The 17,379-nt window shown below is 41.4% G+C and overlaps 1 protein-coding gene across 2 annotated transcripts in view; it reads left to right on the forward strand.

Annotated features, from left to right (window-relative positions):
* Nucleotides 1–17,379, forward strand: part of CNTN3 (contactin 3) — a 227,926-nt gene that overhangs the window by 59,817 nt on the left and 150,730 nt on the right. For both annotated transcript variants that reach the window (XM_090022820.1, XM_090022819.1), the window contains exon 2: nt 6,850–6,984. In XM_090022820.1, the coding sequence (XP_089878946.1) occupies nt 6,930–6,984 (55 nt within the window). In that variant the 5' untranslated portion in view covers nt 6,850–6,929. The remainder of the gene's footprint in view (nt 1–6,849; nt 6,985–17,379) is intronic.

The raw sequence follows: 17,379 nt of genomic DNA on the forward strand, positions 1-17,379 counted from the left end.
ATATGGGACCACCACTTTGGGTCCTCTCTTTTGTCTTTGATGAAATAACCAGATTAAGCTGGAAGTAAAAGTTGTTTTATTAGGCTACCACAAGTGATCAGTTTTGTGGTGAGTCTAGGAAGAGAGAAATGGGGAACTCGACTCCAAAGATGCATGGCCTTGCCTCAGCCTTTTATACAGTAGTGGTTTACGTCTTACAGGCATTTGTTTTGCTGACAAAACATGCACCCATTTTAGAGCAGCAGTTACTGTGCCAATCATAGATATCATTCATTTAGGTTATTTTAGCAGTATTAGGCAAGCTCTCTGCTTCAATGCATCTGGTGTCTTACCCACTTTGTTTTTTGTTTGATTTGACGGCATTAGATTTCCTTTTGATCTTAGTTCCCTGGCATTCATATTCTGCACTTTCATTGACCTTATGCATGCCAACAAAATAGATCATCCAGTCTTAACTTGTGAATCACAGGCCCCTAAGTTCTGCTGTACTACCTGTCATTGACCACAGTAACTTGTGTTGGGCTAGAACAGGAGTGCTCAATCCCCAGCGCACAGAGCCATGTCATTTGGCCTGCAGGGCTCCCCATGGGCCCAAAAATTTGGTAGGAGAATAGTGGCAGGTAATGACTGTTTTTCTGCTGTCAGATTTCCACACCTGTAGGATAGTTCTGTGCACTAGATTGGGCACACAGCATCTGATCTGGCCTGCAGACCAGCCCCACATTACTTAACTGGCCCGTAAGGCCAAAAGTTGCCATAGACATATACTATCCACCCTAGTGTTAGTGTTTTAGACATCCAGACTTTTATAAATCTAAACTTTTTCTTTTCTTTTCTTTCTTTTTTTGGTATCAAACAGCTTTTTGGTTCCTGCTGACTAAGCAGTCCAGATTTGTTCTGTGCGACTGCCCCACCCTCAAAATACTTTACTATTCTGACTATCTTTTCATGTTGTCTACAGATTTTATCAGGTGTACTGCTCTCAGGATACTGAAAATGTTGACTAATATTGATGCAAATACCCATCCTTGCAGACTGCTATTGACAACTACCTTTTGAGTTAGTCAGTTCTTAATCCATTTACTGTGTGCTCTCTTGACATTGTGTAGTGCTGATTTAATTTTAATGAGAATGCTGTGTGATGTTAATTTAATACAGAAATCTGACATCCACGAAGCCCCCTTTTTATCAGCCAAAATTTTAATCTCAAAGACGAATCCAATTTGTTTGACATTGACCTATTTTCCATAAAATCATGTTGACTGTTAATAATTTTGGTTTTTAATCCTTTTAATTCTTTATTAAATGAACCTCATGGCCTGATAACACTGCTGAGCTAATAATGAAAAGCTGCTAACTGGCCTATGGCTACCTGATTCATCCTGTTTGGCCTTTTTTTTTTACTGCTAGCACAACTCTTCCAGTACAATTTTAGAATACTGGGCTAATTCCAAAAGTCATCACCAATCTAGAGATCTCTGAGCTACCGGGTTACTCTCATTTATCATGAAAAAGCTATCTTAATGTCCTACTTGACAGGGCTGTGCAAAGCTTCGGTCCCTGATTTGATTCAGTGCAGATTTGGCTCAATTCAATTCCAAACCTCTGAATCCAAATGAGATTGGAGGACCCTTTAATCTCTCTGAATTGAATCAGAACCCTCTGAATTGGTTCGGAAAGATTCGGACATAGAGACAGCTTTAAATGTTTTTTCTGTATACCTCTAGGTAGCAGGGACTTGTGAATACTATGGTTCTGGGGTGTATGGAGTGTCCCACAGAAGTATGGTGGGCTCCGCAGCGCGTTTGGCAGCAGACCCAGAAGTGGACCAGAAGCACTTCCAGTCTGCTTCCGGGTCCACCAGGGAGCATGCAGAGGGATCCTCTCATATTCCCCGGCTCAGCAACTGGTGCCTCCTGGGTCTGGGTGAGAGCACCTGGGGTCCCCCGGTGGCTGATCGCTGAGCCAGGGAGGCTCGGGGGGCCCCCAGCATGCTCCCCGGCAGACCCAGAAGTGGATCAGAAGTACTTGCAGTCCAGTTCTGGGTTCACCACCGAGCACGAACACTTCTGTGGGATGCTCCACGTGCTCCAGTATCGCAGCCATCATAAGCTGTGCCTACTACCTCAATGTATGTAGAAAAAACTTTTAAAGCTGTGTATATGACCGAATTGCCGATTCTCTGAATTGGCATCGAATCTTCAGATTCAGATTCGGCTGAATCGAATTAGGGACAGTGATGTGAATCAAAGAATTGAATCACTGTCCCTGATTTGGGCCAAATCCGAATCAAATAGGGCCCACTTCACACACCCCTACTGCTTGGTTAGTAGTGGTCTGGAAAGTACTTTCATGACTCCACCTTTACACATTGGTAAATGACATCCTTCCATGCCTGTGACCTGGTTGTCTGCCTTGTGTTTGATTGACATTGGTCCACGTCAGACCTTTCTTGGTGTGACCTAATGTCTGAACCAGACGATGGCTCCTGATCAAGGTTGTCATCTGACATTCAGCCTGTACCCATGACTAAGACTCTGGATCTGAAATGGAACCATTTTCATGTACGTTCCCTAAAACAGAAATGTTTATCAAATTCTTCTGCCTTCTCGGAGTCATTACTGACTGTTTTACTACCTCTATCTAGGAACAGGTCCAATTGTTATAAGTATCTTTTTTTTTCCTCCCAGTATATTAAAAACTTGTTGTTTTGATTTCGGCCAGCCCTTTTCTCTACCTTTTATCAATCACCTACACTTTTTGTATCTTCTAACTTATATCATTTGCTATCTCTCCCTTCCTTTTTTTCTTATTTTTATACAGCGTAGCATATAATAACTATAATATGGACATATGTACATACGTACACATTCCTATTAGCTGTCTTGCTTTGCTACTGAATTTGGATGAGCTCTTGTGGATTCATGGCCATCTAATAAACAATTCTTTAAAGAATTCATAGTCTTAATTTGCATTTTTCTTTCTGAATTTTTTCCTCACAGTCCATTTTGCTGATAATTTGCTAAAGTAAAGTAAAATTAGGCTTTTTGAAGCACCAAGTGTGTACGTTACTGCCTGGGCACTGTCCTTTTGTTTGCCCATATTGATGTAATTAGGTCACAATTGCTAGTCCCTAGGCAACCACCAACTTTCAGTCCAGCTATTTAATTCATCTTTATTCATCGTAATGAGGTTCAGAATAGCTACCTTGCACTAGATGTAATGTCTCTTGGCTAAGAAAATTGTCGTCTCTAATTATAGACACTCTAAGGATGTTTACTTCTGTCTGAACAGGATGTCCAGTGTAATGCTCCTCTGTTAACACACATCTACACGTGCATTAATGTGCTTTAGTTAATGTGCATTAAATCTAGTATCTCCATTTTGAGGTACTAAAAAAATACACGTTAGCCTGTCTAAATGCGCATTGACTAAAAAGCCTGGGCATTTTTACACATGGTCCTGATGCAGCGCCAGGCGCTTTTAATTAAGGGGCTACGCTAATTAAAGCACCTGCATGTCACATGCATCAGCAGCACAGTGCGTCCCTATGCTAAGCAATGGTGGCTGGACACTTTGAACTACAGCAAATCAAACGTGTTTTAGTTCAAAGTGCACCACCACCATTTTCTCCATGCAGAGATGCACTGCGCCACTGATGCACATGATGTGCGAGGTTGCCAGAGTGCATCGATTTACCCGCTCCTGCAGACTCAATTAATCCAGTCTGCTCTGATGCAACTGGATTTCCAATGTGGGAGAGCTGGCTCTCCATGTGTGTAAGTGCCCCATGGTTTTTAAGTGACACTTAATGCATATTAGCTTATTTTAATGTGAATTAACTAAATAGCGGGGCATGATTCTTTGGGTAGATTTTATATCTTTTATTAGACCCACTAAATAGTTGGATAAATTGTTCTTTGCAAAGAACAATTTATCCAACTATTTATTTAGTCTAAGATATCACATCTGCCCAAATAACCTTATCTGCCTATGTCCTTAAATCAGTACAACTACAACCAACAGCTCTATCTAAATAGCACACTTTTTAGTGATGCTTTAACGTGCATTAAAATAGGCACATTCAAGCACACGTGTAGATGCACCCACACAGTTGCTTAAGGAGTAAGTCGTCATGTTTTCCAGTTTAATTTGATGGTCTCTAATAGTTCTCAACTCATGCTATCACTTTCCTCCCCTCCCCCACACAGATTAATTAGCTCATTGATCCATATGTTTGACCTGTGATCTTTTAAACGATATTTTAATATTCATATGAAATGTCAGCCCTCATTTCATTACCTTGGCTCTCTTCTAAGCTGTTTGTTACTAGAAATATTAACATTTTTATATTCTTCAAGTTAATCCTCCTCTTAGTTGCTTTGCTTGGATTGTGGATGCAAGTCTGTAGCTGTATAAAATGCAGCTAGCACCGCTCCCTCATCTTGCAAGCGTGTTATGAAGATGAAATAAGTGTTTGTAAAATATTCATACTTCAGTTTTCAGCTTTGAGTTTATCCATAAGGAAACTTTAATATGTTATATTCAGATCAGTTTAAACAGTGCAGCAAATATGACATGGTAACACATTGAACAATGAGGATAAACATAATACAGTAAAATCTCTGTTATCTGGCATTTAACTAACCAGAATACTTAACTAGAATTTCAGTGGTGGGATGCACACGGCACTGCTCCACTTTGCTGCCTGCTGCACTGCTCTGAGGATACCTGCGCAAGTTATCCGAGTGCACGCGCCCCTCCCCCTGCTACAACCAGGCTGTCCCGGCATTTGGGGTGGCTGTGATGGAATCTTTATCTGTATACTATTTTGTTCTTTATACAGTACGTTTTACTGTAATGTATGGAACACTACTACTTTGAAAATTTGCACTACAAGTAGGCACTGTTTTCTTGAGTGTAACTCTCAGATGACCAGAATTTTTAGATAACCAGCACCTCCCCCCCAGCGCCACTGAGTGAATTCCGTTCATCTAATGCAGTGCGTGAGGCCAGGGTCCTGCGGAAAAGTAGTGTCATTAAAGACTTACCATAAAGTATATACCTAAGGCTGACTCCAGATTGAGGAAGCAGACAAACTTTGAGTTTGTTTTAATTTGGCAACCATATTGAACTTCACTGCAAGCTTCTGTTTCCGGGAGATGTATGAAAGGTGGGAGGGATTAACTTCAGCCCTAACGAGCTCACCGGCTTGCTTTAGGGTTTTTGGAAAGGATGCATGCTGCAGTGCTGTGCGTGGGGCCATTTTATCTGGCTGTTGCAAGGGGGGCAATGGCACCTTGAGGGGGTTTTGTGGGGTCCCAATTGAGAACCCCTGCTATAGACTATGGATCTTTAAAATATGTGTTGGGCTGCAGGAAGCTTGACATTTTGGCTGAGTACAGACAGTCAGAAAGTCCAAGGCTGAATCAGTTCAGTCTTCACAGTTTAGTCTAAGCTGTGTGGATTGAGTTAATAAACGAGTGAACAGACATTCACCTTTATTCCAGAAATGCAGCCACCTACCTGCGATGGCCCAGGCCAGAAGATGAGGTGGTGCTAGAGTACGCCTCCCTGTTCGGCTGGATCAGACCGCTTGGGCCAAGGCTAGCTCACCCACCCTGTGGGGGGGAGGGAGTGTTGCGGGGGAGGTGCAAAGCATCCTGGGATGATGGGGCAGTATGAGTTGACTTGAATCTGGAGGGGATCTGGGACAGAAATTCAGTAAACTGATTTAAACTGAATTAGTTCAGTCTGATACTACATCCGTCCAGGTTTATCTTAAATTAGTTTTGGTCATTTTGAAAGCAGTTTATGCACTGAACCCCCCCTGTTTGTATTACAGAAGTGAACTGGTTTCAGAGCACTTACACCAGTTTATTTGTAACTTCTGTCCCTAGGCTTCAGCTTTGGAGGCTTGTTAATTGCAGGTTTCCAAAGCAGATAATATACATGTAGACATTAACAAGCAAGCCTTTTATCCCATAGCTAGCTAAACTGTGCATCTCATGCTGCTTTTCCAGGTATCCTGTGCCTGAAGTAACTTGCTCAGTTATTAAATGGTGAGTTCCGCCCCGATTTCTGCAGTGCACGTTCCATGCAGAATTCATTTATAACCTGAAAGAAAGCCCTCGACGGTACTAATTCCATTCCATATGTTAAATGTACCCCAGGCAGTAAATATGGGACAAGAGCTGTGCTTGTAAGTGCACCTTGAACACAAGCTCCTTTCACCTCTCCTGCTTCTTATCTAAGTATGAATTTGAAGCAAGGAGTGGGGCAACTGAAAAAAAGGAAAGGGGTGGAAATATTTGAGAGGAAGATTTTGGGTTATCTATTAATTTAGCAAAACCCCCAGTAGCCTGCCACTGGGACTGAGTGGTTCTGCTGGGGTTTTTTTTTTTTAATCCTGTTGATCTCTGTGTATATTTAGTCCCAGTAGAGCTAAAGTACATGCTTAACTTGATGCACAAGTAGTCCCATGAATCAGTGTGTCACTGTCACAATTGGTGCTGAAACTTGAGCTTATGTTTTTGGGACGTTGCTGGATAGAGGCCACAACGCAGCTAGCAGTATTCCCGTTTATTTGAACAAGAGGAAAAAGAAATATATGCCCGCCGGTGTGATTTTCTTTCTTCGGAGTCAATTCTACATTCTATTGCACTTCTAATTAGAGGTTCGTACTGTTCTATTCAGGGATCAGTCGACTCACGAGCCAGAGAAAAAGAGAACATTTCCTAAGGATCTAAGCAACTGTCAATCTACTATTATTAAAACATGTTTTTGTTGGGATACTGGCCTTTGGTTTTGAATTTTATGGTTATACTGTGAATATGTTGTTTTTAACAGATTAAAGGTTTTGTGCAGAAGACTCAATCTGCTATTTCATCTGAGGCAGAACGGGAGTTATAAACTTCTGACATCTGAAGATGGTTTTCCTGTGGATACAGTTGTTCCTGCTTTCGTTTGTTGGCTGCCTTGGAGGTAACAATACATGTTTTCTAACTTCCAAATCTGAGCTACCTCAAATCTCTGTACACTGTTTTGTAGTTGTTGGTTCTGTTGTTTGTTTGTTTTTTAATGAGCTGAGACAGATCATTTAGAAACTAAACCTACGCTGAAAAGCTTAAAATAATAATAGTGTACTAAAATAATTTCTCTCCTTTTTTTTGTTTGTTGCATAGGCCTGTACTTTCAAAGCTAATAGAGGTCATGTGATAGGACTGCAGAGGCTTGCATTGTGGATATGCTAATTTAAAAGAAAAAATAAAATAGGGTGCAGATTAAATTTTAGCTGGGGAAATGTTTACGGTGAGTCTGTTACCCAGACTGGTTGCTTTATCTTTTGTTACAAGTCTTGGTTTATTTCAGAATGGGCTTGTTCCTAAAGGAGAAAACTCTATGCTAATTCACAACTCCTAGGATGTTTCTTCTCAGTGTGGCTGGCAGTACCACAGCTCAGTCGCAATGTCAGGAACTCCTCTCTTCTTGTCCTTACCTTTTCCTTTGCTGTTTTACTAGTGACTCAGTAAGGTCATTGGTAGTGGCAGCAGCAGCCCCAAACTTTGCTTTGCATTTAATGTGTTGGGTGTTTGTTCTAGTTTTTAGTCTTCAATAATATCAGAAGGGGATTCTGTCACCCAGGATTAAATCCCAATGAAGCCAGGGCATGTCAAAAAGCTGACTTGGCTGAGAATGCCCATTTGATACCTGCCCATGTTCTTCAGCCAGCTATTACCATGCTTTTAATTGTTGTAGCAGTGCTCATCCCAAGGAAGGGAGGTTAGTGGTCTGATTTATTGTGACTTCATTCAATAAAGGTCCCAGAAGGACTTGAATCTGCAATAAGAGAAAATTTTAATCTGCATTTAAATTGCAGTGTTGTGATTTTTGTGGACGCTGCAAAAACCAGCGATCTCCGCAACCACCACAAAAAATGACATTTGGCTGTGATTTTCCTATGGAATTAAGCCTGTCCTCTTCCCCTCCCTCTCTCTTCCCCCCCCCCCCAAAAAAAAATGCTTACTGGAGTATAAAGAAAGTGCAGGATTCATCCATAGAGCATGTGATCTGAATGATGGCTACTGAGGAGTTGAGTTACATCAGCTGGTACTCCAGTCAATGCTGGGGGTAAAGGATGCTCCAAGATTGCAGAACAGCTGTTTTGGGGTGAGGGGTGCTGGAAACAGGTAAGTGGAAGGGTCTGTGTCCCCATGACTGGGGTTTAGGGGACACAAGTTTGCTCTGCTGCTCGCATCTTTCAGTTGGGGGAAACCCTTACACCGTTAGGAATTGCATGGTAAAATTGCTGGATTGTGAAATCCATGCATCTCCCTGAGAACTTGCAATCTGATGCTATTGCCCTTCTGTATGATGTGCTTGGAGGATTTACCCTAGAAAGCACTCCTAGTAGCAACCCCAGGATAGGTTTGGGCTCTGTGTTGGCACATTTCTATTGAGTTATCTTGTGTCTCCATAATGCAAACCGCCCCCCAACCCCCCTTTTCCTCCCCATGTATTAGAAATGAGAGCTCAAGGAGAGAAAACTAATTCCATCTTTTTCTTCCAAACCTAGCTGAAAAAGGGTAAGGTTTTTAAAGTTTTTAATTGGGGGGTGGGGCAGGAGGGAGGAATGAAAGTTGTCTCTTCTTTACCTTTAAAAAAAAAAACAAAACACTGAACTAATCTGATTTTTATTTCCATCTTTCTTTTACCACTTCTCCCCGCCCCCCCCCCCCAAGTTTTTGCCAAAGTGAAGCTGGGGAGAAAATGGGGGTGGGGGAGAGAGGGATGAGGAGAAGTCAAAATTTCCTGTGGCAGGAATACAATTTTCTGCTAGCTCTAGCGCGCTCCCCTGTTGAGCAGATGTTGTTTATGAGTGGTCCTGGAAGTTTGCTTGACACTGGTGTTTAGAAATTAGATTTTCAGTGACTTAAAAACATGTTCTATAAATGTTTCTCTTCCAGGGTTTTTTTCCCTTTTCATCAAAACAAGAATGGGAAACTTTTTGAGTTACTACTTTTCATTAAAAAGCTAATCTCACATTTTCAATAAAATGTTAACCTTTTGGATGTAACAGTATTTGTTAACTGGCTTTCCTATAGGCATGTTATCTTTGTAGGATTTGTCTCAGCCTTTTCTGTACAGGCATCTTGAAGATTCATTTTCTGGGTTGTTACACACCAGCTCCCGATTTTCAAGACGAATACACTACCACTGGGTAAAATAATTTGCAGGACAAAAAGGAAATGTAATTAGTGTCCTGGTGAAAACTTGCAATATGGAAGTGAAGTGAAGGGTTTTGCTGATGCAGTGTAAATGCTCGTTTGAATAGTTGATCTATATATTTTTTTTAGGTCTGTACATTGATATATTAGTGAACCCCTGTCCAGCAGGCTTAGAAAAGGCACAATATTTTATCATTTGACAAGTAGAATATTCATGCTGAAGTCTGTTATAATAATAATTGTTTATTTTCTGTTTTTTCAATGTAAAAAGCTTTACTGTAAAGTAACAAGTCAGTACCAAAATTGTGTCTTCATATTTATTAGCAATCTAAGCATTTTGTCAAAGTGTTATTGTGCTTGAGCCACATTTTCCTAATGGATATTAATCTTGCTTCTCATTAGGATTTTTTAATGTAAATACAAGCAGTGTGTGAATGTTTTTATTGCCATAAATCACACTTAATATGTAGCAGCATCATGAATATCATTTGTGAGTGTATTTATTGTACTTGTAAGAATAGTTCTGCGGCTAAATCCTGGCATTTTGAGGTACACCAAGCCTTCCTGTTCTCTAGTTCTTGTCTGCTTTTTGGCTATGAGGTTTTCGGTGATGTTTTTTGCAGGGGTTTTTTTTTGTTTGTGTGTTAGTCCTAATTTTCTGAATATTAAAGTCACCTTCTGTATGGATGGTTCACTAAAAACATCAGCTCAGTGTTCAGCAGTAGTCAAAAATGCAAATAAGATAGAAATGGTAAACAAAGCAAAAGGTGGCATCATGCTCCTTTTGTATTCTATGCATGTTTGGACCATATAGTGTGCAGTTTGGGCACAGATTTCAAAAAGGATGTCAAGGAACTAGAAAAGGTAGAGAGAAGACAACAAGGATGATCAGAGGTATGGAGGGACTTCTAGATGAGAGGTTACATAGGTTAGGACTTTTCAGTGTAGAAAAAATATGCTTAAGAGGACAGAATAGAGATCTACAAAAGATTAAATAGCACAGAAAAGGTCATTAGAGATTCATTATTTACAGTCTCTAAAATGCTAGAACTAGGGGTCAAATGACTAGGGGTAGTAGACTTGAAACTAACAAGCAGATGTTTTTATTTTGCCCACACAGCAAGTAATTAACTTGTAAAACTGGTTGCCGCAAGGTGTTGTGGAGGCTGGTGGCTTAGCCTAGTTCATAAGGGGATTAGCCAAATTCTTGGAGAAAAGATCCACCAGTAGGATCATGAACATGGATCAGTAATGGAAAAAGATATATAAGGATACAGCCTTGAAATCAGAACTTCCTAAATGTCTGGAAGGTTGTATGGAAGAAAAGCATGGTGTGGAAGATGTGGGTCGCACCCTGTTCACCCTCCCCTCCTTGGTATCCACCCTACCATTGAGAGGGACAGGAGGATACTGGGCTTGATGAACCTGGCCTGACCCAACAAATGGGAGTTCCTATGTTATGTTTTTCCCCTTATGGATACTCAGCGGGCTCCTATTATTGGATGGCATTAATCAACTATCAGCGTGTTCTTTCAATTCAGATGTGCCAATACCACTGTGCTGCCTCCATAGCATAAAGAGTTGAAAGTGAGAACTCATTATGCCAGTCCAGGTGTCTAAAGGTAATTCGCAGAATAGGAATTTGTAAGTTGTACACACATTTTGGTTATGATAGGAATCTATGTGGTTAGGTCTGCTCTGAGTCCAGGGCCAGGGTTCAGGTCAAGGTCGCAGCCTGGATGATGATTTTGTAGTCAAGTTGGAGTCCAGAGGCTGAAGGAGGTGGTCAGGAGCACGGGGGAGCTGGGGTAATAGGAGAAGCTACAGTCAAGGAAGCCATGAGTCAAGCCAGGGTTGGAAAGGCAGAGTTAGGAGCCACAGATCATTCCAGGGTCTGAAGCCAGAGTTAGAGACTAGAACTGAGGCGAGGAGCAAGGCACAGGAGCTGATGGTTTCAAAAGCAAGCTGATCAGAAACCAAGCAAAGCTGCCAGAGGGCAGGGAAAGTACTGGGGCCCCTGACTGCCACATCACTAGCAGATGTGTTCAAGGCAGGCTAATCATCCTGCCAGGGCAGCAGCCTGTGACTGTCTGCTGGAAGGGTCACTCATTACACTTCCTCAGATTGTGTCAGCTTGCAACTCTGTATTGATCTTTTATTTGACTTCATTCAGCATAAAGATGCAGAAGGCTATAGAGAAAACAAGCTGAAGAACTCTGCAAACAAGCGTTTCAGTACTTATGCACCTTAACACCTAGGGCTAGGGACAGACATTCAAAAGACCTGAGCCTGAATTGATTCAATCTTTGCAGGTTAGTCTTTGACATTAGTCTGCTACTTTACCAGCTACCTGTTGATTAGCTCCAAAGAGCCCTAAGCCACTCTCCTATCTGCCTTTGTCCCATCTCCCACAGCACGGACTGTAGCCAGCATGTGGTCTGCTAGCTAATGCTAAAAGGCATCTTGTTAGGGCAGAGGGGAGGGGGTCTTTGATGCTTATTAGGCCTGGTACATGTTATCCTAATATAAATTATCATCTTAATGCAGAAGACTTCATATAATTGTATAAAGCCATTAGTGAGTATGATGCAGCACAGTGGTCTCCAAAGTGGGGTGCGCAAGACAATCCATTGGGGCGTGGGAAGAAAATATTAGAACTTCTATTTATATTTATATAAATACACATGTATTGGGTGTGCATGCTCAAAAATGTTTTACTGATAGGGGTGCACGATCAAAAAAAGTTTGGAGACTGCTGATGTAGCATTTGCTTGTTAGAAAGCAGGGCTTTTCTCCCACCCCCACCCCCATTCATAATTTAAGGCTAAATATTGTACAGACAAATATGTGGGGAAAGCCAAGAAGGACTGTAGGAAATCTCCTTTTCCTTCTCCCTCTTCCTAGTCCCATGTTCCCTCTCCTTTCTGACACCCATCACTGAACCTTCCTGCAATGATCTCTGTTATGAGTCTTTCCTTTGCCCCTTAGCTTTGTTGCCTGCTGAATTGTTACTCCAATATGGAGTGTGCAGTGGTTGAGGGGGAGGCAGCCATGCATCATGTCCCATTAAATGTCAGTCATTTGGGGAGTGACATTTAATGTTAGTCCCTATCTGCAGGCCTTGCACAATTTACTATAAAGCAAGACCCTAGGATTATTGAATACCCACAGCAGGGGTGCATGACCTAATGTGAATAAGCCATGTTCTTTGAGGTCAAAAGGCATAATGTAGCGAGACACACTCGAAGATCGGTCCTCTCCACCCTCCAAGCTCAGTCAAATCTTGGTTCTGATGTACATCTGGTGTTTGATGTTTTCAGCCCTGCATAAGCTAGTTTTGATGTTACTTTAAATTGCCTGAAAAGCCTTGATAAGTCTTAAAAATGAACTTCGTAAAATCCACTGTGTAAAGCTACAGTTTGCATTATTTACAGCCATCTTTTAATAGGAATGCACAGCAAGAGTCAAGGAAATGATTAAACACTTTTTTTTAATGTATTTTAATTATCATTAAGATAGATCTGGAGGGGATCTGACTGTGTTACTGTAAGAAACTATTTTAAGCATTCTCTGCCTATAAACTCGAACAACTGCAATTTTTTTCAAGGTTTGTTTGCAATTTAATGTTATGTGATAGCATCAATTCTCAAGCAATGGAGATGTCTCTGATCTTGCTTTATAAACCTTGACAGTCTCTATGTTCTTACAGATAAACTCATTTCAAATTAGCTCCATGATTGCAATATCCTATATCTTGAATTGCTTTTGGTTTATCACATTTGAGTCTTGACAGTTTATCAAAGTAGGGATGTACAAGTGCCTGACTGAAAGAAAAGAGGTCTTGGCATGTATTCCTTTTTAAAAATATATATATATTCATATAAACCTTGACCACAAGTTTTTGTTTTTGCAGTTTACCTGGGGGAGGGAAGAGAGGATTTTTTCTTCCTTTAAGTGTCTGTGATGTATTATGAACCAATGAGACACATACTTCCTTTCTGTAATAAAGATGGTCAAAGCACAGGGGGTTTTTTGTACTGTGTGTCCTGATTATGTTTAAAAGGAAGAAAAAAACCTTTTGAAGGAACAGCTATGTAAACTAAATAAGCCATGCTGAGAAAGGGGCAAGAAAGCAACATTGGCCCAGAGGATGGGTTGCTTGTTTGAGTGACAGACCTGGGTTCATTTCCTGAGTCTGCAACAGACTTCCTGTATGATTTTGAGTAAGTTGCAGTGGTCTTGAGTGAGTTGCATAGCCTTTCAGTGTCATACTTCCTCATCTGTCTAACCAGGGTAATGGATGACCCAGCCCTACCTCTCAGGAGTGTTGTGAGGATAAATATATTAAGGGTTGTGATGCGCTCAAAACACAAAAAAACTCCTGTTGATTCAGTTAGGGTCAGGTTTTTATCCTAGCTGGCCTCAAAACATTAAATCATGCTTTCCGCCATTGTTGACCTGGAGCAACTTTTGAATTGTGAAGATGGAAATAAGTTTGTCTCATTTATAGTCCCTTGAGTTATTCATTGCTTTTTCACGAGGATTATTTTGAGCTAGAATTTTCAGGTCTTTCCATTAGCCTTGATGTTCAGTACCTGTAATACAAACTTGTCTTTGTCACCTTCCATGTTGCCAAAGTATTTCTTTGTAACTGAGTGCATTGGAAATTATCATGGCTCAGTGGAATCAAGCATTATGTTATTCTAGGCAAGAATGATTCACTATCAGTAAAAGCTTTATACATTGTTAAATTTTTTTGTCACCATACTTTTCAGATGTTCCATTTATTTACCTATTAACCTTCCATTCTGCTCTCTGAAGTGCTGCAAAATGTTGGCTGGATAGGATTCAATAGCCTTTAGTTTAATAGCAAAGAAAAATAGCCACCAGCACAGTTGTTAAATATAACAAATGGAAAACAATCTGAATACTTAGTCCATATGCAACTAATAAAGCACAGTAAGTGCATAGTATTGCATGTTGAAGAGAGACCTGTGCAACATGAGGTAAACTATTGTAATGACTGCACTTGTCTTGAATAATTAAAGAAATAAATGCGTTTAAAAGAATACAACACACGTGCCATGGCATGGGCCAGGATGCTGACTAGCTCACCTGCTCTAGAGGCTTTTTTCTGCCCTCCCAGTTGTTGGTTAGGGCACATATACACACTGTAATTTCTTTTTTGCTTCCGAATGCTAAAATATGTGTATAGAGATTCACCATTGATCACGTTTCCCCAAAGCACTGATACGATTCTGTCCATAGCACTAAACACCGATCTGTCAAAATGAACAGTATGAGGAATGTGATTCCATTTGAGTACACAATTAGACCAGTAGTCTACTTAGGCCAGGATCTTGCCTTCTATAATGAGCTATTACAGAATAACCCCACGAGTTGATTTCAGTATCATTTATATTAATTTAAATAAAGTGAATGCAGTCTTGAATGCGCAACCCAATGTTCTCATTATTCATAAAAATGTCTAACCCTTTCTAAAATCCTGTTTTAACATTTGGCCTCAGCAGTAACCTCTGCAACCCACGGTGGCATGGTAATTGTGATAGGTACAGACTATCTTTTTTTTTTTTTTATTAATATTATATTTTGTTAGCTTTCATTTTCAAATACAGCTGTCCTCTTACAGTATAAGGTTTGTTTCCTCCCCTGTCCCCAAGCACAGGAATCACACCCTTGGTGTTCTTACTGACTTGCAAAGGGATTTCTGATCATAGCTGCCATTATCTTAATGTCCCAAATGTAAATCTAAAATGCATCATGAGAAGAACAGATTTCCTCAGCTTGCTTTTTCATATTTTTGTGGAGTCTGTAGTAAAGGGTGGTGACCTTGTACAAATTGCAGACGTTCACATCATCCCTTCTGCAAAGAATCTTTGTACTGTAATTCTTTGTAGTAAAGCTTTTTGCAGTGCTAAGGGCACAATATAAAATGAAGTGATTGATCATGGGAACTTGGCAAACAATCCCAAAGGAGTCCTGCACTTTGTTTCTAGCAGTACTGTATTACCCTTGGAAATGCCTGCATATCAGTTTTGTTAAGAGACAGACTTTATACATGCTGCAGAGCTGACTGAAGTGCTAATATAACATAGCAACACGTGATATTTCCCTGTAAAAGATCTTCTTACCAAACCAAATCCTTATGTTACGTTCTGCAGAAGCAATGATGGCCGTGGTGTGCTGTCAAGAAGCATGTGGCTCTATCAGTTGACAGCACAGCAGTGCGAGTTTTGCCATAACCTGTCATTTTCATGAATGTGTTCATTTGCCAACAAATTAATATGGTGATTGGAGGCTAATGAGTTTGCTTTTCCTTCTAACAGTATTCCAAAACCTTGAATAATGTGGGGGCTGCTGGCATCTCCTCACATAAAGGTAGCGATCTCTGTGTGAGAGCGAGGGAAAGGAACCTTTTTTCTAAAGAGACATTAGCAGAATGTGCCAAGCTCTGGGGCTTGGCAAGACTACAGATCTGATAGTGTTGTTGGTATCATTAATGACAAGAAGTTGCATCCTGGAATTGAGAAAATTCATCATTTGGAAAGAGATCAGTGAAGCAGCAAGACAAGTAGCTGTGCCAAGAGTTTCCTTGATCATAGCATATATGGTTCTGCAAAGAAAGCAAGCTCCATATTTACCCCCACCCACTGGAGACCCTGTAAGGTGCCAGTAGGCAAGTAGGCTCTGCTGCATCAGCAGCCAGTGCTTTGGCGCTGCCACATACACAGGATGCACTGAGGCTCTGCAAGAGCCTAAAAATACACTTTTAATTCTCCTGCAGTGACTACATATGCATATATACCTGAACTGAATGGGACTGAACTTCTGGGCTAGGGACAGGCATTCAAAAACCCTGAGCCTCAATTGATTCAATCTTTGCAGGTTAGTCTAACTTGGCTCAGCTGAATCAGTTTGCAACTGCACCAGAAATGTAGACACCTGCCTATAGTGACTCAGGCTAGAAGCCAGGGGGTGCTAGAGCAGTCCTCCCTCCCCTTCTATCGTGCTGAACTGAGGGGGGCATAGCCAGGCCCTGGCAGGACACTCTGATTAGGGAGGGGTTCTCCCCCTGCTTTTGACTAGCTTAGCAGGGAACTGGTAACAGTGTTTATCGCCCCTAACTTGGTGTTCATCAGCCCATTAAGAAAACAAAACAGGGACATTACCGGCTACATGTTGAATCTGCTTTGTCACATCTGCCACAGCTGGGACCGTAGCCAGCATGTGGTCAGCTAGCTGATGCTGAGAGTTGCCTGTGTAATGCAGAGGGGATGGAGAGAGAAGGGGGGAGGGTAGAGGGGGTGGCAGGGAGGAGAAGGAAGCCAGGCAGAGACCTGGTGTCTCTGCCGAGCTCTAGCCAGGGAGCAGAGGGGAGGGGCCAGCTCTGCTGTGGAGCAGAGAGCCCCACCCAGCCCAGAGAGCATGCCAGGAGACTCTGGTTTAATTTAAACCAGGAAAGGGTCTAGGACAGACATTGCATAAGCTGATTTGACCCAAGTTGGTTAAGTCTGGTAATACACTCAACCAGGCTTATCTCAAACCAGTTTGAGCCATTTTTAATTGGTTTGTGTGCACTAAATATTTGTTCTGTAATAGGTTTAAACCAGTTTCTGATCACTTAAAATGGTTTATGTCTAATGTCTGTCCCAAGCCCTGTGGTCTTGTATGTCACCTACATCGTGGACTCAAATATCTGGAGCGCAGCCCCTTTTGTTGGGGGTGGAATTTGTTCAGTACCTCGCCCTATTTGACCCTTGCTGTTCTAGCATGGAGTGAGAGGGTGGATGAAGGGAGTCCACTTACCACTGAACACAGGTCTACACTAAAGTAAACGTTGGGGTTGGTTTGTTTATTTGCAGTGGAGGGAGGTAGTTAAAGATGTAGCTAATGCTTGTTAAGAATCCCATTGTTATGCTGGCCGTTGTTGGGGCAAGTGGTATTTTAACCTGCATTGCCTATCAGAGGCAAGCTCTGCTTTCATAGAAAGAGATGTATAAAGCTAGATGCTTGCTCTGTTTCCTTGGAGCAAGACACCAGAATGATGTCTTGTCTTGGGTCTGCCTCTTCACTTGTGAAATCATGCTTGCTGCAGTTAGTGAGCTGAATCCCGTGCTGCATTCCTGAGGAA

The sequence above is a fragment of the Crocodylus siamensis genome, chromosome 11 (assembly GCF_052110815.1).
Source record: "Crocodylus siamensis isolate JL-2025a chromosome 11, ASM5211081v1, whole genome shotgun sequence".
Taxonomy (NCBI): domain Eukaryota; kingdom Metazoa; phylum Chordata; order Crocodylia; family Crocodylidae; genus Crocodylus; species Crocodylus siamensis.